The sequence below is a fragment of the Hyla sarda genome, chromosome 1 (genome assembly GCF_029499605.1).
Source record: "Hyla sarda isolate aHylSar1 chromosome 1, aHylSar1.hap1, whole genome shotgun sequence".
NCBI classification, from domain to species: Eukaryota; Metazoa; Chordata; class Amphibia; order Anura; family Hylidae; genus Hyla; species Hyla sarda.
In genome coordinates this window covers 61,074,639-61,098,909 of record NC_079189.1, presented here as the reverse complement: position 1 = coordinate 61,098,909, position 24,271 = coordinate 61,074,639, and the positions used below count along the sequence as shown (strand labels likewise).

The window sequence follows — 24,271 nt, the reverse complement described above, 5'->3', positions numbered from 1 at the left end:
GCCTGTTGGCTGTCATGCTGAAAAAGGGGGGGCCCTGCTGACTGATGTCCCCTTATCGGGATCCCCCTGCTGACTAGCATTTTGTTTAGACTTGTGCACCCTGCTGGCTGTGTACAGTACTGTTATGTGGGGGGCTCCTCCAGACTTGTGTGCTGAATTTGTGTGTGTTGGGGGCTCCTGTGTCCTCTTATGGGACCCTGCTGACAGAACACCAGCCAGCAGATGACTCCTTTATAGCAGTATAAGGAGTCTCCTACTGACTGCTTTGCTCTTATATAGGGGACCCCTTTTGACTGGCTGTGTACTGTTATGTGGGGGGCACCTCCAGACTTGTGTGGGGGGTTGGTGTTCCTTTCTGCCTAGCATGCTGTTATGTGGGGGTCCTGGGACCTCTTATGGGACCCTGCTCCTTGTATAAGGAGTCGCCTATGGGGTCCCCTGCTGACTGCTGTGCTCTTATATAGGGGGCCCCTCTTGGCTGTCATGTGGGGGTTGGCTGGTGTTTTGAAGTGTGGGGCTCCTGCAGGATGGTGTTCTATGTGGGGGGCTCCTGCTGACAGGTGTACTGCAATGTGGGGGGGGGGGGGGTTGCACTTATTGGGGGCTCTGGCTGGCTGCCATGAAGTTCTAAACTATAGAAAAGCTCTGTAGCTCTTCCTGGCATACATGGCGGCTCACCACCTGATCTGGACATACAGCAGGAGCACAGTCACGTGTGGTCGTCTTTCCGGCAGGTTCTCTAGTTAAATCCTATACAGTTTTCCCATAACGATCTAATAATCCAGAATATCTGATGATCTGTCAGGTCCCATTCAGGCAGATTACTGTAATATTGTAGATCTATAGATCATCCTATGATCCTCTATCTTGTCATGTGTTGGGGATTCTTTCTGTGTGGATATAGTAATGGGGGGGGGGGGGGGGGGGTTGTCTGGGAGTCCGCCCCTCACCTATAGACATGTAGGTAGAATAAAGGCCCATGATCGTGTAGTGCTGTCCCTGCTGCCTTTTTAGGGTTTATATGGAATTTTAGGTATTTCTAGATCCGTCTGGACAGATCCTCTGGTTACCAATGTGCACAGATATTTACTGCCCCAGACTCTGTATAACCCCCCCCCCCCCCCCCCCCCCACAGGCTGGCTGTGTAACTTCTACAATGTAACATTCCCTTGTGCCCCATAACAATGTGCACAGATATTTACTGCCCCAGACTCTGTATACCCCCATAGGCCGGCTCTGTAACTTCTACAATGTAACATTCCCTTGTGCCCCATAACAAAACATTCTATGACATGCTTATACATTGTATCTATTCCTCAACATCAGTTTTCAAAGATAAAATACCAGTTCTGTGTAACTCACTGATGCCAATCACAAATATTTTTGTTTTAATGTCATGTGACAGCAGAGGTGGCTCTAGACCAGTGGTCTCCAACCTGCGGACCTCCAGATGTTGCAAAACTACAACTCCCAGCATGCCCGGACAGCCAACGGCTGTCCGGGCATGCTGGGAGTTGTAGTTTTGCAACATCTGGAGGTCCGCAGGTTGAAGGAAACTGCTCTAGACTGTAAAGCTGTAGGCAAAAGTCCAACATGAGGCCCTTACTAACACTCACAATTGTTATGCCCCCTAGTACTTATGTAAGGAATCACCCCCCCCTATTAAGTAGATGCTACCAATATGTTGGGATTTCCCCCCCCCCCCCCATTAGCTTAGAAGCCTCTGGTAGGTAGTTCCCCTCTATTCGATAGAAGCTCCCCCAGCCCCTCCAATTAGGTAAAAGACTCCAGAAGATAGGTAGGTTGGGAGCCTCCTATTAGGTGGAAGCTCCTTGCAGGTAGGAAATCACCCCCTCCCTATTAAGTAGAACCCCCCCCCCCCCCCCCTGTAGGTAGGGAATCCTCACTAATAAGTAGGAGACCCCGGTAGGTAAGGAATCCTGCCTCATAGGTAGAAGCCCCCAGAAAATGAATAGGTAGACTCTACCTACCTATTTTCTGGGGGGTTTAATGTATTAGGGAGGATTCCCCACCAACCTATTGGTCTTTTACCCCCACTCTATGTAGAAGCCTCCAGTAGGTAGGTAGTGAACCTCTGAGGTAGATGCCCCCAATAAGTCTTCAAAAGAAAAATAGTAAAAATCCCACCCCCCTGCTTAGGCCTCTGCATCCTCTGCTCTTAGTGGTGCAGGACCTGCCGCACCATGAAGTACATCATGTGGAAGGTCCTGCCACGCTCTGGATAACAGAGCAAATTATGTGGGCATGCTGGGAGTTGTAGTTTTACAGCCTCCTAAGGTCCTCAGTTTGAAGACCACTGCCCTACACAATCGCTATGGACTGCTGACGGTTCCTTCACTATACAGAAACAGCTGTATGGGACACAGTGCTTGAGCCCTCTCATTCTCAGGATTGCAGCAGGTCCCCATGATTATAAAAGAATAACATGTGCCATCACTATATGAGATAGGAATGCCCATTAAGTGTGTGATTCTTGCAACTTATGCATTTTTTTTCCCTCTTCTTTTTAGAACATGTGTTTGCCAGCCTTCCTCAGATGGAACGTGGCGTGGCCAAGGTTCTTGGAGGAGACCCCAAGGGCAACAACTTTGTGTACACGAATGGGAAATGTGTGATCATCAGGAATATTGAGGTACGGCATCACCACTTCTCTATGGACGCTGGATCATCCTCTAATCTAAGGCCTTCTGTAGTAAACTATCTACTCTCCAAATACTCTCTAAGGCCCCTTTCACACTACAGGTATCATCCTGCTTTTTTGCTGCCGTTATTTTAACGGATGAAAAAAAAAAAGATATTTTTTCCTTAAAAAAAATAAATAAATAAATTTAAAAAAAAAATGATGTTGTTCATCCATTACCAGTTTAATCCCTTTTTTTAAATTTATTTATTTATTTTTTTGCCGGACCAAACATTAGTGCATGCACAGTCTTTTGTGCCGGCAAAAATAAGTGACATGCCTGATGCGAAAGGATGTTCACAAAATCCCATTGGCATAAATGGGATTTTTTCTGACGGACGTTTTCTGGACTTTTTGTTGGGAGTAATAACGCCGTTCTTTACAGGATACCTGTAGTGTGAAAGGGGCCTTAAAGGAGTTTAGTTTTGGCTCCTAAGGTAGGCTCATGTGTTCAAGGGTTTATCCCTAGATTAAAATGTATCCCCTTGAGACCCGCAGCGAGGGGATAGGGGATAAGATGTATAAACCCGGAATACCCCTTTAAGTCTGTCTACAATATGTGACTTATAAGGGATGACTTCAAAAGATCAGATTTTTTTTTTTTTTTTTTTTTTTTTTTATCTTGACATTGCCAGAGGGTGTCTAGTGTCTTTATATCCAAAGGAAGTCACAGCTCGATACAGAAGGAAGCGTTGTGTCCTGCTGTACACTTATATAGCAGAAGTATGTAATAGGGGAAGTACGTGCACATGTTGCAGGACCTGCTCGGTATTCTGTGTGTGCACATTACTACTGGTCATATGGAGAGAAAGTTCCAGGAACTTGAGCGAGTGGCGTCTTGTTTGGCTGGGATGTGGTGGCAGTGCACAGTGAGGCCCTTATTTCCTGCCCGTAGGTCCTACGTATTGAGGTGAGGTGACTCAGAGCCGCGCCCGCAGAGCTGACTCGTGTGATTCATTCCTGACAGGGCTAGTCTCCATATACAGAGGTTATTACTGCTAGAAGACTGCAGAGAACCCAATATCTCCTACATACCTCCTACATGTCAGGGTATCTGGAGACTGCTGTGCACCCACAAGTTGTCTGGAGCAAATCCTCAATGACCTTTTATTTCAGATTTTGACTTCCTCATTGTAACTCTGAACTGTAATACGATCTCTGGCTAAAAAATCCATAGCATGTTTTCCCACATATATAACTTTGCACTCCCAAAGTCAAATAAGCAGAGGTATAAGGGGCTCTCTGGCAGGACTCTCCTTCTGAACTACTGTGAATACCGATGTTCTTTACTAATAAAGGAATTTTTCGCTATTAGGTCAGTTTTACCCAAGCATAATGAGCTTGCATGTTGTGTTTTTATTTTTGGTGTGTGGTGACCCCATATTTGTGGGGTGACGACGGGGCGTGAAGGATGTAGGTGGATGGGGCAGATGGTACTAACCTCAGGGGCAAGATGTTATTAACTCCTAATGTTGGAGACACCAGAGTGGTTTTTGGGGACTGGTAACCAACAAAATGATATCCCTGTTATCCCAAGGTTAGGCAGTGCAAGAAGAGTCCACGACCAGGTTATGGTTAACGGAGGCTTTACTGAGGTCAGACGGTTGTTTACAGTCTTTACAGCTAGGCCAGAATCCCGGATCAACCAGTACCACTGAAAGGGCCTTGCAGCTTGCTTGGGGTTGCAATACTCTGATCAGACTTCCATGCAGCCACTCTGACTATAATTGACTTGACAGGTAACTGTGTTGTAGGTAAAGACAGTAGACATAGATGGCTGGACTTACTGACATATGCAGGCTTGAGGCCTCCAGGTGTACTGGATGCTGGATCTGAGGTGTTTGTGCTTTGCTGTTCCTCAGCAGGAGTGATGGTGTAAGAGCAAAAGAGTCAGATTGTAATGGCTCCCCCTCTTTTATAAAGGGGGGGGGGGCTGAGCCAGAAGCACATTGGTCAAGTTGCAGGTCAGGTGGTCAACTGGTGCTCTCTGGGTAACATAACACATCATTTGAACATAACATGTGATACCTCCAAAGGTCCTTTATACTTTATATACCTAGTACATAACATTATACTGACTATACATGGTAACACTAGATTCAATACTGGGGGAGACACTTCAGGAGAGCCCCCAGAACACTGAGGGACTCAACCTGACAGGGCCTAAGTACTGTACAGGGTTATCCTGTACTGGGACATTACAGGTGCATCTGTATTATAGCCACAAGCCCAGGTAGAGACAATAGATCACTATGGTGCTGTCATGTCTGCTCTTTAGACCTGCGTTCAGGCTGGGACTTGTGTCTATAATATTGATGCAAAAATACATTTAAATTATTCTTCTGTTGGCTTAGACCCAGCATATTTAAATTTTTCTCAGTTGCAAATTCTTGGCCAAATCTTTGCATTGCGAAGTTTTCCCTGTCATTATTGTGTAGCCTTATGTATTTGGTCAGTAAAGAGATCCTTTATCCCCTTCGTTGAAAGAAGAGACCTTTTTATACTCCCACCGACTACCTGAATGTCTCCTGGTTGTAAAACTCAATTGCTTAGCAGGTACATTTAGACTGTGTTCACACTAAGCAATTTCCATGCTGAGTTCTGTTCTAAAATTCCACTTCAAAAATTGCCGGTTATGGGATTCCTCTGCACACTATAGAATTTTTTTAAAGGCAGATATTCCACCTCCAAAACAATGGTCTTGTCAATTCTTTATGCACAATCTGCTGTGCAGACATTGCCCTCTTTGGGGACTGCAATATCTGCATGGTCCTAGCACCAACAGACTCAGTCGGCTCTTACTGCACTAGGAAGCTCCAGACAGAATTTGTCAGTTTGGAGTTGCGTACGTGTGAACCTGACCTTAAAGGGGTAATTCACCCCCTAGACATCTTATCCCCTATCCAAAGCATAGGGGATAAGATATCTGATTGCTAGGGTCCCGCCGATGGGAACCCCCGCCATCTCTGCTGCAGCACCGCAGTCATCCGGTGCACAGAGCGATGCGGCGCTGATGTCACGGCCATGCCCCCTCGTGACGTCACACCCTCTCCCATAGACTTGCAGTGAGGGGGCGTGGCCCTGACATCACGAGCCTCCAGTGCCGCAGCCAGCATTCTGAACGAACGCCGGGTGCTGTAGGGAGATCGGGGGGGGGGGGGGGGGGGGAGGGGGGAAACCACTGTGATAAGACATCCAAAGGATAGGGGATAATGTGTCTAGGGGTGGAGTACCCCTTTTAAGGTTCACAAAACGCTTTTGTTCCCCTGCGCCAGGGGTATGTCGTCAGACTCTTAAAACTGGCTGCCGACGTCCCTAATACTCCAGCAGCCGATGATTCTGCCGACATGTGTGAAGCAGTGTAGACGTAGCAGTGCTAAACTGTATTATGAAAATCTATGGAACACCCCCCCCCTTCTTCTGATCCCACCCTAAACTTTGACCTAAACCCCCTGTCTGCCACTATATCTTCAATTTTAAAGCATGTAATGAAGGATGTAATTCTTGATCCTGGGTTGCCTCTGCCCTATTAGAAAAGATCTGGTGCCTTGTTGCCAGGCAGGCCGTGTGTGTCTAATGCTCTTAAAGCTACGGTAAGCCGGTGCACAGCTGGACATCCCTGCTCGCAGTCAATGATCTGTGCCTCCTTCATGTAACGTGTCTATAATGAGGATGGATAGAAATCTGGAATCACAGGATGAATTATTAATGCTCTGCTTTGTAGCTCGGCTTTGATTTTCTGATTCCCCATTTATATGATGCTAAATACAGCCCCCCCTCCATACAGCTGATCTACAGATGGGGCTTTACGCTGTTTACTTTATGATAAGCGGCGGTGCATATGCCATGTATGTACGATATAATATGGAGCTGTTCACTCTTTGCACCTTGTACTTAAGATAAAACGTTCGCCATCTGTTTATGACATAGTTACATAGTTACATAGTTACATAGTTAGTACGGTCGAAAAAAGACATATGTCCATCAAGTTCAACCAGGGAAAGGGAATGACGTCATCTGTTATATTGTATTTCCCATTGTAGAACCCGGCCATTGCAGATGTCTACACCGAGCATGCTCACCAAGTTGTTGTTGCCAAATACGCTCCCAGTGGATTCTACATTGCCTCTGGAGGTAGGTTATTGTAACGTGGTGACATAAAGAACACTACAAAGACTGCTGCTTAACCCCTGTGTAGTAAACCATTTAATTATTTTAGCGAATGCGGAGAAAAGAAAAAAAAGTTTTTGGGGGGGGGGGGGGGGGGGGGTGAAACTAGACCAAAGCAGAACTTGCCGTGTGTGTGTGTGATTTTATTTTATAATTTATTGTTATTTATTTGTGTAACCCCACAGATTGGCGGAAAGCCATTTTGTAACTTTTGGGGGGCTTCCGATTTTACGCAGAGCGTGACACTTTCTTTATTCTGTGGGTCCATATGATTAATATGATACTCAACTTATATATAGGTTTTATTTTTGTTTTACTTCTTAAAAAAAAAGAAAAAAAAAAAATTATAACGATTTGTATGAAAACTAGCATGTTTAAAAATGTTCTTTCTGACCCCTATAACATTTTTTTTCCTCTTTATATTGGGCTGTATGAGGGATTATTTTTTGCGCCATGATCTAAAGTTTTTATCGGTACCGTTGCTTTGATGGAACTTTTTGATCACTTTTTATACTGCAATCCTTAGATTGCATGCACTGAACAATGCGATGCCATAGCATTGATGTGTTATCGGTGCTCGACTGCTCCAGCCTGCTGATGCTGACTGGAGCATCGAGGGACAGATCAGACGGTGAGGAGGCAGGTAAGGCCCCTTCCGCTGTCCTCTCAGCTGTTTCACTGCAGCGGTCCTGAACAGCCCACTGAGCTAGCCGGGATGACTTTTCTCCTGTTTTAGATGCCACAATCAACTTTGATCGTGGTGTGTGTGTGTGTAAAGGGTTAATACTTGACCTCAGCCCGATCGACTCTGTGCAGCATTAGCCATGGGTCCTGATTGCGGATAGCAACCTGGACCCATCGGGTGTGAAGCACGCTCAGCTCCTGAGCCCACTTCATATAACAGGAGGGGGCATTTGGATGTAAATATACGTCCATTGTCCTTTAAGGAGTTAAGTTAGGGAGACTAGAATGTAGTAATATTTGTGCCTACGGAGTACGGCTGGGCGGTATACCAGTTCATACCGAATACCGAATTTTTTGGGCTGCACGATATGAATTCCCCCCCCCCCCCCCCCATACCGCAATACCGGTTGGGCCTCTCCCCCTCGGGAATGTTTTATCAGCCTAGCGCAGCGCTGTCCCCACATCGGGGAACTTACCCACCAGCGCTGTTCTGCCCCCCCAAATTAATGATCAGCCCAGCAGGGTACTACTCACAGATGTCAAACACTGCCCTCCTCCTCTCTGTTGGGGGGCCGCCGGCGATGGAACTCGCTCTACGCAAGTGGTCTCCAACCTGCGGACCTCCAGCTGTTGCAAAACTACAACTTCCAGCATGCCCGGAGACAGCCAACGGCAGTGATAGGATGAGCCCACTGTCATGTAAGAAGCCGGCTTCTTACATGACAGTGGGCTCAGCCGTTGGCTGTCCGGGCATGCTGGGAGTTGTACTTTTGCAACAGCTGGAGGTCCGCAGGTTGGAGACCACTTGCGTACAGCGAGTTCCATCGCCGGCGGCCCCCAACAGAGAGGAGGAGGGCAGTGCTTGACATCTGTGAGTAGTACCCTGCTGGGCTGATCATTAATCGAGTCACATGATTTGGGGGGGTGGGGAGAAGCCGAACACCGCGCGTGGGTCACATGATTGGGGGGTGAAAATACCGTTATATACCGTGGAACCAGCGTAAGTTAAAAAAAAAAATACCGTGATACACCTTTGGTCATACCGCCCAGCCCTACTACGGAGAGGTAGTACGTTTCATGCCTGCATCATTTAATGGAAGAAACAGGGAGGGAGTGCGTCTCCAAACTGAGGACGTGTTGCAAAATTACAGCTTGCAGCATGCCCGGGCGGAACGTTGTAAGTTCATAGTAAAACTAAACTTGAAAGTAAATACTATGCCCTTTACCCCTCACTGAGAAAAAAACGTGTGCACGAGAAGTTTTTTGCACAAGTTCTTTTCCTATCGTGGGGGCTGACAACTTTGGACTTTTAAAGATTGAGATGTTTATTTAAATAGAAAAGAGTAGGGTTCCTCCAGTTTTTTTATTACCTCAATATAGGATTTCCTGATGGGGTATTTTCTATTACCAGATAACCTCCCTTATTACCTGGGTCTATGATGCTTGTAGTTCTCTCCTCCATGGTCATACCAAACAGGCACATATGACATTATAGGGAAGGTACTAAGTGAAAGGAGTAGATGGAGAACATGCTAAATGGAAATGCCTGGCCGCAGAATGCGTATAAATGCCTATGTATTATTCAGTAAGTTCACTGGTGTCATGTGTAATGGGTCTGAGAAGTATCACTGTTCTTGTATGTAGATATCACCGGTAAGCTAAGAATATGGGACACCACACAGAAGGAGCATCTCCTGAAGTATGAGTACCAGCCCTTTGCGGGGAAGATTAAGGACATGTCCTGGACCGAGGACAGCAAGAGAATCGCAGTGGTTGGTGAAGGAAGAGAAAAGTAAGTATTTGCTGCTGTTTTAGGTTGTGTTGGGAGGTTTGTGGTTGTGAAGTATTGTAGGTTTCACCTCCATAAATCATTTAATTTCTTTTAACTGGCATTTCCAGTTATTTCCTATGTAGCATGATGACCCTCGGATTTAGGCCTACACTTTATCATGTGCCCTGAACTAGAAAGGTATTCCTAAAATCTCCAGCTCTGAGCTCTGTTTGGTATGGCGCCATATTCCGAGGTTTCTTACTTTGAGATTCTGTGACTAATATTGTCGGCGTTTAGCAGTGGTCCAGTGCTCTTTTACTATGCAGAACCTTAAAAGACTCGGGTTGGGGAGGAGAGGAAAACTTGACCGATTGCCCTTAACAACCAATCGGATTGCTTCTTATTTCTCAGAGGCCTTGTTAAGAATGAAAGGTTTTGATATCTCTCCCTATACAGTGGTCCCTCAACATATGATATTAATTGGTTCCAGGAGGAACATTGTATGTTGAAACCATATGTTGAGTACATATCTCTATGGGAAAACTGGTAATTGATTCCGGGACGACCATTGTATGTTGAGTGTGTGTAGGCCCATATGATGGAAATTATACCCAACATATATAGGTTTTATTTATTTTTATTTTTTTATTTTTTTTTAACATAAGTTAAAAAAAAAAAATTCAGTATACTTAAATTTTTTTTTTTTTTTCAGTATACAGGGATGAATGAGGGCTCTTCGCGCTCTTTATTTTTGTTTACATTTTTATTTTTTTAATATGGAATTTGGGAAAATGGGGGTGACTTTAACTTTTAATAAGGAAGGGGGGTTAACGTGTAACTTTTTTTATTTATTTATTTTTTTTAAACTTTATTTGTCCCCTTAGGGGACTTTTAGGGGAAATCATTAGTCAGGAGCCTGTGACATACACTGGATGCCGTCTCGCGACACACAGGCGCGCACCATATGTTGATGCTGCCTTTAACATACGATGGGCTCTGAGAGGCTATCGTATGTCGGGGGACCACTGTATACTTGGGCCCCAGGCCTCTAGACAGTGCTTGGCATAGAGATTCAGGTCTATATTCAGGACAAGTAGTAAAAAACAGATGTCTGTGCTGGTATTTCTGTTACCCTTCTGATTTGGACAGCTGACATTGTACATAAGGGTATGGCGTGCACTCCAAGAATTGGTTCATCATTTTTCAGCCAGTGGTTTGTACCTGTTCCAGCTTGTGTGGGAAAATACCATAGTAAGGGCATGTTTTTGACTGTTGAATGTGTCCTCCATTGTTAAGGAGCTGAAATGTCTCTAATTCTGGTGTGATAGGCCGAACGTCTATTCTAATGTTTGTGGGGGTCTTCCTAGTCTTCCTGATTTGGAAATGTTGGTGCAGAGAACAGTGCAATATGCCTAGTCACTTTGTTTTTGGGAAGATAAGTTGCATCCAGAGGTCTGGCAGTGCTTTTCTCCTTATTGGTACATGCACGCTCTGAGGATGCATCAAGATAGTTGTCGGCGAACGATCACTCAACACATGGCCAGCTTTACTCTCCTGCTCAACATATCTATAGTGTAGAGTCTTGTGACAGGAATGTTTTTCAATTCTATGGTCCTTGTGGAGAAAAGGATTAAATACCCGCGTATCACCGGCCTCAGTACATGGATGGGTTCTTGGTGAATCTCCAGCTGGGGTTTTGAAGGTCTTGAATAAGATAACTTGTATATGCAGAGGACTATAGGATTGGTAATGCATATAGGTTAGGGTTTGGCCATGTATGGTCTCAAAGAGTGAGCTGGAATTGATAAGCCATTATTGTTCATAGTAGAACTGTTTTTAGGTCACAAAATATTAAAAGTAATGTGTAGACTAAGAGGAAAATGGCTTTTTTTTTTTTTTTTTTTTTTTTTTTTTTTTTTTTTTTTCTTTTAGAAAATTATCCACCCCTGACGATGGGTTGTATGCTTTTGCTGCTTGGCTCTATTGTAGTGAATAATGCAGAGCTGCAATACCACAAACACCCTGAAGACAGGTGTGGAGCTGTTCTTAGAATTTGACACTACTTTAATCTGGTGACATCAGCGGTCACTGTGGATGACATAATTCATGTTGTGTACTGCCGCTGTCAGGAATCATAAACCTTATTGTTTGCTATGTCAACTCTTTTTGGTATGGGAAAGAACTGTGTGGAATTTTCCAGTACACCGTCTATAATGGTTTGGTTGCACCCAGATAGGTCATAAACAGTCTATGTACGCCTGAATAAATCCACCTATGTATTTAGTATAATGGAGATATGTTCTCAGGAGGCGCAGAGGAAATGGAAGACTTCCACATGTTAATGCATCAGTCTATACACCACACTGTGGAGAGGCGGGTTAACTCTTAGATGACTGAGAAGCTAGTGCTATTATACAGTGTGTGCTGAGATTGTAGTTTTTCGATTTGTAAAATTCCAGAAGGTTGTTTAAAGGGATACTCCGGTGGAAAACTTATATATAAATGTTATTTTCCTTTCTGTCTGACCACAGTGCTCTCTGCTGACACCTCTGTCCATGTCAGGAACTGTCCAGAGCAGGAGAAAATCCCCCATAGCAAACCTATACTGCTCTGGACAGTTCCTGACATGGATAGATGTGTCGGCAGAGACCACTGTGGTCAGACAAAGCCAAAAAGACATGAACTTCCTGTGGATCATACAGCAGCTAAGTACAGGAAGTATTAAAATTAATTAAAGTAACTTACACTCTTTGAGACCATACATGGCCAAATTTTGTTTAACTTTCTGGCACCAGTTGATTTAAAAAAATAAAAATAAAAAAATCTACACAACCATCTATCTTGGTGGTTTCCAAATTGTGGACCTCCAGCTGGTGAAAGACCACAGCATGCCTGGACAGCCAAAGGTTGATCTATTATAGTTCAGGACGAGTAGTAGTCTTCGGGTATGTTTACACTGAGTAATTGACAGGGAATTATTTTGGTCCGGAAATTCTGCCAATCTGCTATTTGATGCTTGGAACAGAATTGGGGCAGAATGTATGCAAAATTTGAAAATAAATTTGGAGCAGTATCAGTACTATAACCAACAATAGGCTGACTCAATTCTCCTTTAAAAATTCTGCTTCAATTGCGCTTCAAACTCACTTTACCAGGAAAACTAAAATCCCATTGACTTTCATGGGCTTTTACTAGCAGCTTCTGCCAGAAGAATAAACTTGTTCAATCTGCTGGCGGACTACAATTCATCAGCACAAATTCCAAAATGTGAACAGAGCAGCGGAAAGACCATTAAAGTCAATAGAACTATCATTCAAGGCAGAATTGAAGCGGAGTACTGGCACAAAATTCTTCAGTGTTGATCTTCTGGATTGATTGGAGTAGGTGGCCCATGTATGGCTATACAGATTAATATGTTGGGAAATACACTCTACCAGAGATGACTAAAACTACAGTGACTCTGTGAAACATAAAAATTTTGAGTGCTCCAGTTCTTTGGTATGACTTTCCCAGGGAATCATCACACTTGAAGAGAAGGGCTTGTAAAGCAGGCTTTCTTTTTCTTGCCAGAATCGGTGCATCACTGATGCTTCAGTTTAATCTCTGCTCTCTAAATATGCTTTCATTGCATAGTAACATACGGTAGTTCATAAGGTTGAAAAAAGACCAGAGGCCATAAAGTTCAACCTGTAATCCCTAATAAGTCCCTGTTGAGTTGATCCAGAGGAAGGCAAAAAACCCTCATACTAGAGGTAAAAATTCCTTCCTGACTCCAAATATGACTGTCAGAATAAATCCAGTAATGTTGTTACTCTGCAAAAATGCATCCAGACCCCTTTTTGAACTCTTACAGAGTTCACCATGACTACCTCCTCAGAGAATTCCACAGTCTCACTGCTCTTACAGTAAAGAACCCCTGTCTGTGCTGGTGTAGAAACCTTCTTTCCTCTAGACGTAGAGGATGCCCCCTTGTTATTGATACAGTCCTGGGTATAAATAGATCATGGGAGAGATCTCTGTACTGTCCCCTGATATATTTATACATAGTTATTAGGTCTCCCCTAAGCCTTCTTTTTTTTCTAAACTAAATAACCCTAATTCTGATAATCTTTCTGGGTACTGTAGTCCTTCAATTCCCCCGTATTACTCTGGTTGCCCATCTTTGAACCCTCTCCAGCTCCACTATATCTTGTGCACTGGTGCCCAGTACTGTACACAGTATTCCATGTGTGGTCTGACCAGTGACCTGTACAGCGGTAGAATTATTTCCTTGTTGTGGGCATCTATGCCCCTATTGATGCACCCCATGATTTTATTTACCTTGGCAGCAGCTGCCCGACATTGGTCACTACAGCTAAATTTACTGTTAACTAAAACTCCAAGTCCTTTTCCATGTCAGTCGCCCCAAGTGTGCTCCCATTTAATACATAATCCCAGCCCGGATTTTTCTTCCCCATGTGCGTTACCTTACATTTATCAGTGTTGAACCTCATCTGCCACTTCCCTGCCCAAACCTCCAACCTATCCAGATCCATTTGTAACCGTGCACTGTCCTCTATAGTGTTTACCGCTTTACAGAGTTTAGTGTCATCTGCAAAGATTGCTACTTTACTATTCAACCCCTCTGCAAGGTCATTAATTAATATATTAAATAGGACAGGACCCAAGACGGACCCCTGTGGTACCCCACTAGTAACAGTCACCCAATCAGAATAAGTACCATTAATAACCACCCTCTGTTTCCTATTATTGAGCCAGTTACTTACCCACTTGCACATATTCTCCCCCAGCCCAATCCTTCTCATTTTATGCACCAACCTTTTATGTGGAACCATATCAAATGCTTTGGAAAAATCCAGATATACGACATCCAGCGATTTCCCCTTGGTCCAGTCTGGAGCTCACCTCCTCATGAAAGCTGATCAGGTTAGTTTGACAGGACCGATCCCTCATAAAGCCATGCTGATATGGTGTCATACATTTATTTTTATCAAGCTATTCCAAAATGGCATCTCTTAGGAAACCCTCAAGCAATTTACATACAACCGAGGTTAAACTAACAGGTCTATAATTCCCAGGGTCACCTTTTGACCCCTTCTTAAATATTGGCACCACATTTGCCATGAGTCAGTCCTGGGGAACAGTCCCTGTCACTATAGAGTCCCTGAATATTAAAAATAGGGGTCTGTCTATTACATTACTTCCTTTAGAACACAGGGGTGAATGCCATCTGGACCTGGTGATTTGTCTATTTTGATTTTTTTTTTTTTTTTTTTTTTTTTTTTTTTTTTTTTGTAGACGGCACTGTACTTCTTCCTGGGTTACACAGGTGACCTGTACTGGGGAGTATTGCGCTGTAGAACCTTTTTTTTTTATTTATTTTATTTTTTCTTCTTCCTTCTTTCTCTCTACTGCCTGACCATTGTGTGTTAACAGCCCCTATGCATCTCTAGGGCAACTGACCACAAATATAAACCCTGTGTAGTCTGATCCAGCTGTCATAATTACATTTTTCATTTGTCCCCTACTTCTTTCTAACCTACTTGTAGCAGGAACTTTGGGACAGACTCTGTAGAAAGGAGTGTGACTGTACAAGCTTTGTAGTCTGTCACCATGGAGACCCATCGGTCTGTACAGCAGCTGTATACACCAGTTTTATCACTACACACTCTCACTTTGTCATCCATTCTCCACATCAGATTCCAGCATCTTCTACCTCTGTGTTCTTAAAGAAGTACTGCAACCATTGACTACTTATCCCCTATCCACAGGATGAGTGTCTGATCGTGGGAAGGTTTGACCACTTGGACCCCCTACAATCTCCTGTGTGGGCTCCAGAACTGCTGTGGCTCTGCGTGGCTAATGTTTGTCGTCGACAGACACGCCCCCTCCATTAAACTCTATGGGAGAAGCGGGGATGCACAAACGCTGCATCTCTGCCTCTCCCATAGAAATACATTGAAGGGGTGTGTCTGTCAACCTCTTAGTGAGGTCGTCGACACAAACATTAGCCACACAGAGCCAAGGCCCTGTAAGGAGATTGCGGGGGTCCCAGCGTTCGGCCCCACTGCGATCAGACACTTATCCCCCTATCCTGCGAATAGGGGATAAGTTATATAAGGCTGCAGTACTCCTTTAAGAGTTATCCAGGTTTTCGACACACAGCTGATTTCTTTACAAAAACAGCACCACAACTGCCCTTAGGTTGTGTAGTATTGCAGCTCAATTGAAGTAAATGGGACAAAGTTGTAATACCACACACCACCTGAGGACAAGTGTGGTGCTGTTCTTGGAAGAAATTAACTTAGCAATTCTGTTCCTAGGTAAAACACTTGCATCCGTAAAGTGCGATACCAGTGGGCACATGACAAAGCGACGTCCATGTAACTGTTACTCGTGCTCTTCAGCTGTTTGCGTTGTATTAGGAGCTCTCTTTATGATGACAGCGGCTATTGTTATGATGATAATAGTGCTTTCATTTCGCCGCATCCGTTTTAAGGTTTGTTTGCTTTCCATTTGCTTCAGAATCATGTTCTGTTATGTACTGGTGGAGCCAGAGGTACACATCTTATATATAGGTATTTCATCAATGGGGGGGGGTAACATAAGGATATGACAAATGAGTCTTCAAAGCATAACCACTATAGAGACAGATGTTATGATGACTGAATATTCATTGTACTGTGGAAACTAGATAGGCAGGGTAACACCACTGACTACAGCAAGAGGATATACTTATGTAATGCTTTTTATTTACTTCGGCTTTCAATGTGTCCATTCAGTTTGGTAAATAAAATGATTCCTGATAAACAATAGAGATAAGCAGCTCCCAGATACCTCCATCTTCTGCAGTAAGCACGGCATCACTTGGTGTGGCATCAGCCTTTGTTATTTTCAGAATGTAGATAGCCACAAGTTGTCGCTGTGTCCACATATTGTACACAAGTTTAGAACTATAAAGTGATTTCTTGGTTATTATTTTGACACATTGGCTTTTATTTAGGCTACCTTGACGTTGCGTTTGCAGCATATGCTTGCTATGTATGTGCCAGAAAAGCTTCCAGCATATAATGTTAGATATATCTATACTGTAGATTAGGGTTTCCCAACCAGCTGTCGCAAATCTCCAACTCTCAGCATGCCCCTGCATACTGGGAGTTGTTGTAGTTTTCAAAAGCCGGAAACACTGACATGAATACTAAACTTCTGACTTATAACTTTCACAAAGACTGCAAAACACAAAAAAGAGTCTCGAACGCTTTCCAACATGCGGAGAGAGGCGTCATGACTCCGGTTTGTATAGTACTTGCAAAGCACAGTCTGACCCCTTGTTTGGGAAGCCATGATGGGTAGTTAAATTTAGAGCCCTCACCTTCCAAAACTGTCTGCTGCCATTTTCGTGCCATACCCCATTCATTTCAATGAGCCGTCATAAGTCAGCTAGTGTCTCCAGTCGGCTCATTTTCCAACCATATCTGGCTTTTGACCCGGGCTGAAAACTGTTTTCAGTCCAGGTCAAAACCTGAATATGGTTGGAAAATGAGCCGACAAGAGACACTAGTTTACTCCAGTCGGCTTATTGAAATGAATGGGACACAGCAGCAGGCGAATCTGAATGCACAAATCGTGGTGCACACACCTTTTATTTGGGTGCAAAAACCAGTGCCTTTCTGCCTCCAAATCCATCTCTTATTGACATCAATGGGAAGTGGCTTTGATTATATCTGCAGATTTTTTTTTTTTTACCAATTGCAAATAAATGTGCATAAAAATTCATATCGGATTCTGAGGATGATTTCCCCCACCACTTTGTCATGTGGACAAGCCCTAAGGGTGCATGTGTGATTCCAAACCCATAAACGAATCCACCAGGGAGAAGAAACATCCTCTTTTCTTTTTTATTTTTATTTTATTAATTTACATCCCCACGATACATTTCTGCCTTTTGGCTAATTACTTGATAAAAATTTCACCTTGATCCTGCGCAGATTTAATGCGCAGGATTTGTAACTGCCGATTAGAAGCTGTGCTCAGTCATTTAGTTCACATTGAAATCCGCAGCAGAAAATCCTGTGCATCAAATCTGCGCAGGATTCTGTCCTGTGTGTGTGTGTGTGTGTGTGTGTGTGAACGTACCCTTAAACTGCATATGTGATTACTAGAGATGAGCGAACTTACAGTAAATTCGATTCGTCACGAACTTCTCGGCTCGGCAGTTGATGACTTATCCTGCATAAATTAGTTCAGCTTTCAGGTGCTCCCGTGGGCTAGAAAAGGTGGATACAGTCCTAGGAGACTCTTTCTTAGGAATGTATCCACCCTTTCCAGCCCACCGGAGCACCTGAAAGCTGAACTAATTTACGCAGGATAAGTCATCAACTGCCGAGCCGAGAAGTTTGTGACAAATCAAATTTACTGTAAGTTCGCTCATCTCTAGTGATTACATCCTAATGGGGGCAATATAGTGGATCGAATCGCCATAGCAACCTGTGGGTTTCAGAAACTGAACTAAAGTAAAAAAAAAAAAAATTATATTTACTGTCTTAACACCCCCAACCAGGGTGCATCCAGCTGTTGCAAAACTACAACTTCCAGCATGCTCGGACAGCCAACCGTTGTCTGGGTATGCTAGGAGTTGCTGTTTTGCAACAGCTGGAGGCACCCTGGTTATGGACAGTGACACAGATTGAGTATCAAGCATGGACTATGGAGGAGATTTATCAAAACCTGTGCAGAGGAAAAGTTGCCCAGTTGGCCATAGCAACCAATCAGATCGCTTTTCATTTTGCACAGGCATGGTTAAAAATGAAAGTAGTGATCTGGTTGCTATGGGCAACTGGGCAACTTTTCCTCTGGACATGTTTTGATAATGCTCCCCCTATGTATCTATATAAAGCCTGAGTAACTATGTAAGGAATGATGGTTGCTATGACCTGACCACTCTCTGCACCCAGCTACAAGAGGAAAAGGAGGTCAGGGGTGGAAGTGTCAGGAAGCGCAACAGATAGTCCTAAAACCAGAGTCTTCAACTTCCACCATATGACCGTCATACGCATTGTTAACCCCTTTTATGTGCAGTTATAGTTGTACTTGACTGTTCCTCTGCACATAGAACACATGCAAAGCAATGGAACATTGTATCAATTCCTTCTTTGCATATCCTCCTATAAGACTTTATGTAAATCTCTGATTCCCAGTACATAGCGGGAGAGATTTGTCAGGTTGCATGTACACAACCCCCACGCAACTACTGCCGAGGAGAGCAAGATCCCTGAAGAGTTTGGTTGCCATGAAGATGCCTGAAATGCTGAAATTCCTTCAAATAGAATTATAGAATTAATGCTTCAGAATCCCGATTCTGTGATTATTCTGTAGCGTTACGTGTACACTCCTCGCATCTATTATTAACCCTGTTTTTCGCTATAGATTTATTCTTGGAAGTCGTCATATATGATTGAAATAATATATCGACCAATGTGCATTTGCTTCTAAAGAATGGTCAAGGTTTTTAATATATTTATTTGATATATAAAGGGTTAAGGCAGTGTTTTTTCATCTAGGGTGCCTCCAGCTGTTGCAAAGCTACAACTCCCTGCATGCCCGGACAGCCAAAGGCTGTCCGGGCATGCAGGGAGTTGTAGCTTTGCAACAGCTGGAGGCACCACTGGGTTATGATTAAAGGGATATTCCAGGATTTTGTTTTCTTCAGCCCCTGAGCCCATGATGCCAAGTTATAATACTGTGTAATATGCTTCTATTACCTCTGTGTGCTGCTTTGTCCCTCTTCATGCACAGGACCATTACGCAAGTCTTTATTTTACTGTTGTCTCTGACCCTTTCCCAGCCTTCCTTGGGGCCAGAGACAATATGGTCACATGGTCTCCAAGGAGCGTGGCTATACTGCAGTGGGTAGGTGGATAGCAATACTTCAGTAAATCCCTCCCACCTTGCTAGCCACACCCCCCTGGAGACCATGTGACTTGTGACATATTGTCTGGCCGTGTGGAATGCTGGGAAAGGTCAGAGACAACAGTAAAATAAAGACTTGCACTATAGCACTTCCAGGTTTGGGTCCTGTGCATGAAAAGGGGACAAAGCAGCACAAGGTAATCGAAGCATATTACACAGTATTATAACTTGGCATCAGGGGCTTAAAGGGGTACTCGGGCACTAAAACATCTTATCCCCTATCCTGCTGCTGGGGACCCCTGCAATCTCTCATGCAGCACCCACCTGTATGAGCTGTACGCAGCACTGGAGGCTTAGAGTCTGAAACCTCACGACCACGGGGACGGAGTATTGTGACGTCACGACTCCACCCCCGTGTGACTTTACGTTCCGCCCCCTCAATGCAAGTCTATGGGAGGGGGTGTGACTGCCTCAGTAGCGGGACCCCCGCGATCAGGCATCTTATCCCCTGACCTTTTGGATAGGGAATAAGATGTCTTGGGGCCGGAGTACCCCTTTAAAGGCTGAAGAAAACCAAATCCTGGAATACCCCTTTTTAAGCTTTCAAAGGTCAATACATGCAACTGAATACTATAAAGCAGTGATTTCCAACAAGTGGCTTTGGGAACTTGCTTCTACTCTGGAAAGTTTCTGACTCAGACAGAGGTGTCAGCAGAGAGCACTGTGGTCAGACTGGAAAGAACTACATGACCACCTCTGGAGCATACAGCAGCTGATAAGTATCTATAACTTTCTAGCAATTGTTCATTTGAAAACTTTTTTATTTTTGTTTTTGTTTTTTACCCCTCCCTCCAGGGGAAAAAAAGACTACAAAAAAAAACTTGCCAGGGGACTAAAACAGAGCCCAATCTACTTGTCCCTCTTGACGATCCACTTTTCCGGGCCAGTTTTTGTCTTTACGCATTCGTTTTTTCTTCCTCGCCCTATAATAGCCATAACTCTTATTTTTCCATCTACACTCCATCTAAGGGCTTGTCTTTTTGCGGAACCAATTGTACTTTGTAATGACTCCTTTTTTTTTTTTTTCCAGAACATATGCTCTGAAGCAAAAAAAAATAATTAAAATAAGAAAAAAATTATTGGTGAGGGGAAATAAAAAAAAAAAATAAAGTTGCTAATTTGGTGGCTTTCTTTTTCACACCATTTACCTTGTGGTCAAATTAACATGTTGTTTTACTAATTTAAAGGGGTACTCCGGTGGAAAACTTTTAACACTTTTTTTTAGTCCCACTTTTAGGAGGAATCTTTTATATTCCTCATACAGATCAAGAGTTCTTATGAACTCCATTGATAGAGCCTAGTCCAGCCAGGCTCTATCAGTGACAGAGCCACAGGCAGTGGCGATCTAAAGGGTTAATAGCCAGCCACAGTGATCGCCACATGCTGGCTATTAGCGGTGGCCCCCAGCTACTGAAAACAGCTGGGGGGCTGCAGAGTATCGAGCAGGCACGAGTCCAGAGCCTGCTCCATACACCACTCTGAGTGCCACCGTGCATGTCGGGGGCTTTCAGGTCTGGCCTCGCTTGCCCGAAGCAGGGCTAAGGGACTGAGAAATTCACCTGCCCAGCGCCCGAGACCGAATTCCACATCCCTGCTCTTTAAACCGATTTTCTGGACTTCTCTCATTAAGGACATTGGGGAGCACTGTAGTCTGCACCACTCTATTGTATATGTTGTGGTAGAGTATTGCAGTGCTAAAGTTGGTCTAATGGGACTGAGTTGCATTATAGTGGCCACTTTTTGTGATCCAAGAGTGTTGCCAGCTGTGGGACCCCTACTGATCCAAAATATAAATAGGATTTTTATATTTATTTAGGTGTAATGATGTATTCCATTCATGACTCTTCTCTTCACATCCAGGTTCGGCTCTGTGTTTCTTTGGGACACCGGCTCCTCGGTTGGGGAGATCACAGGACACAGTAAAGTTATTAACAGCGTGGACATAAAGCAGACCCGTCCCTATCGCCTGGTGACCGGCAGCGATGACAACTGCACGGCTTTCTTCGAGGGACCACCCTTCAAGTTCAAGTTTACAATTAGTGTGAGTCCTGTGAGCGGACAGTCCTCTGTACTGAGTTGCTGACCTCGCCTGAACCGTCATGTCATTCTGCTGGGTTTGCAGGATGGAAGAAGGGGGGGGGGGGGGAATTTAGTCTGTCATAAAATTTACATATTTGGAACGTAGGGATTCTTGAACCCCCCCCCCCCCCCCTTAAGGACACGGCCCATTTTGGCCTTCAACATCAATTTTTTTTTTTTTTTTTCTTTCCATCCACAGACCCATATGAGGGCTTGGTTTTTGTGTGACCATTTGCACTTTTTAATAACTCCTTTCATTTTACCACAAAATGTACAGCGTAATAATAAAAAAAAATAAAAAAGTAAAAAAAACTTAAGGAAGAAATTGAAGAGAGAGACCCACAATTTTGCAGCAGTTGGGGCTCTGTTTTTACTCAGTGCACTTTTTTGATAAAGCTAACATGTTATCTTCTGTGGGTCATTACAATTATTATAAAGGGGGTGATGTCGGTCAGCAGTGTGTACGTTGAAGTGACAGACCGCTCCTGTAATAACGTCTGGCCCTGTCACTCCTCATTCTCGTGTGTTCTAGTTCTCAGTCGACAAGCACCAGGCAAACACACATGGCCGGGGTCTCTCTTTGTGTCTTTTGCCGAACGCCCCTAATGATCTGGTCTCTGCTGTCCCTCTGAATTATTTATGCCTCCCCGAGCTGCTGCCTGTGCCCGTCTGCTTCCAGAGCGAAGCCGTCTGCCGAGTCTCTATCCCGCGTCTATTCAGCTTCCTTTCTTGTGTCTGTACTGTTCATGGGTTTTCCTCATGATTTTCTCATACACCCTTGCGTTGTCTGTTGCTTATAATCATCTTGCTAAACAAAAACTTTTTGGGCACTATTGGTAGATCTAACATGTTCACATATTGAACGTTGCTAAAACTTAAGTCCCAGGTCTGTTATGCCCTAGATAAAGAGAAGCAAGGAAAGAACACTGATAAAGTGGGCAGCGGATACAGTGACAAAAAGTATAATCCAGCATTTTGCTAAAATTCATATCCTGCTGCTGGTAGAAACAAAAAAAACTACTTGCCTAGCCTTGATCCCCCGCAGCTCCAATCTGTCTTCTTGCTTCTGAGACCTGCCAGCTCAGCCAGTCACTGCCTGAGATGGGACACAGATTTAGTTTTATACCCAAATTTAATGGGTTATGCTGTTGAAAATCCTCAGCAGACCCGATTGACTTCAGTGGAGTCTGCGGAAGACTTTCCACAGCAAGTCCGCCCCTATTCAAATTCTTAGCAGGAAACGCGCTGTGAGTTTGAAAGTAAAACTGCTCATGGAAGACAGTGCTTGTGTGTTTTTATTTATTTTTTTTTATTTTTTTTCGTTGCAAATTGCAGTAGTCAATTTGTGCCAGTAAGTGCACCGTGCACTACTTTTTAGGACAAATTTTAATGTGTAATGTGTGAACATGCCCTTATAGTGTATAGTCAGTGTTTTTGACTATATGACTAATCTGACAGATCTTTCTAGAATTTGCACAGAATTTTCTGAATATTCAGGGGATATTTATGATAGTAGCTGACTTGACAATCGTTCTGTGGGGGTTTCACCTTGAAATCAAAATGGACGTGTATTACACACATTTTACTTAGATTCCCTGAGTAACAAGGCGTGACCTATTGTTTTTAAGCCTTTAGGCACGAACTACTCTACAGCTTCAGCCATCGCTCACATGTAGCTGGTGTAGTCCTAGTGCTGTTTTACCTTTTGGAGAAGATGCATGATCCCTTTTGTTGTTGTTTCTGTTGTGTGACATTGTCCCTAGAAATAAGGGAATCTCCTGAAATTTGTCTTTAGAGAGAGTTAGCAAATTGTTTTTTGTGTTGTATCTGGTCTTGAATCAGAAGTTCCCTGATTGCCTATGCGAGTGTTTCTCAACCAGGGTGCCTCCAGCTGTTACAGCTGTTTTGCAACAGCTGGAGGCACCCTGGCTGAGAAACACTTGGCTGTGCAAAGTGTGTACAGGAGCCAGGGACTCCTGTCGAAGACATGAGTCCCTGCATTCACAATACACTGAGCAGTCAGGCAGGGTGCAGTGCTCCCAGCAAATGTAGTAGGAGGAAGTTGCAATATATACAGTATCACAATCTATCTCCGAACTGCTCAGAGTACAAAAGAGACAAAACTAATCTTAAACGAATTGCAAACTTCAGACACTAGCAAATCAGATAAATATTTATCTTTTGGGAAATTTAGACTGAATTGGATTTGTGATTCTAAAATCATTCAGCCACAATTCTCACAAGCTTTGTCTTCCAACCTTTCTAGAAAGTTGTAAAAAGTTAAGAATTTTTTGCAGTTCCATTAAATACCATAGTAGACTTACCCTTCATATCCCTGTTCTATTGTCCAGCCTTTTAATCTATTTGTGTTTCCGATGCAGGACCATGGCCGTTTTGTCAACTGTGTGCGGTTTTCACCGGATGGTAACAGATTTGCAACTGCCAGTGCAGACGGCCAGGTAATAGATGGGACATGGTGGAGAGTGGTGTTTGGTCTGAATATTTGTCTGCTGCAAGACCAAATTCACCAATGTAATACTTCTAAAATCCCTTTATTCATCTTTAACATTGTTTTTGTCAATAGATTTTTTTGTATGATGGAAAAACGGCTGAGAAAATCTGCTCTCTTGGAGAGGGTAAAGCTCATGATGGAGGAATTTATGCAGTAAGTGTTGTTTTTTTTGTTTGTTTTTTTTTTTTTATATAATTTTTTTTTTTTTTTTTTAGAAACTGTGTTAAATGGAATGTGTATTAATAATAAAAAAAAAATTTCATTTTTTTTTTTTAACCCCTTAAGGATGCAGGGTTTTTCAGTTTTTGCATTTTCATTTTTTCCTCCTTACCTTATAAAAATCATAACCCTTTGTATTTTCCACCTAAAAATCCATATTATGGCT

The 24,271-nt window shown here is 43.5% G+C and overlaps 1 protein-coding gene across 1 annotated transcript in view; it reads left to right on the top strand.

The window, feature by feature from the left end:
- The window catches only part of WDR1 (WD repeat domain 1), a 47,988-nt gene that overhangs the window by 938 nt on the left and 22,779 nt on the right, over positions 1-24,271 (top strand). The window contains exons 2-7 of the mRNA XM_056555156.1: positions 2,532-2,653; positions 6,745-6,835; positions 9,200-9,347; positions 21,156-21,336; positions 23,756-23,833; positions 23,959-24,039. Coding sequence (XP_056411131.1) covers positions 2,532-2,653; positions 6,745-6,835; positions 9,200-9,347; positions 21,156-21,336; positions 23,756-23,833; positions 23,959-24,039 — 701 coding nt within the window. The remainder of the gene's footprint in view (positions 1-2,531; positions 2,654-6,744; positions 6,836-9,199; positions 9,348-21,155; positions 21,337-23,755; positions 23,834-23,958; positions 24,040-24,271) is intronic.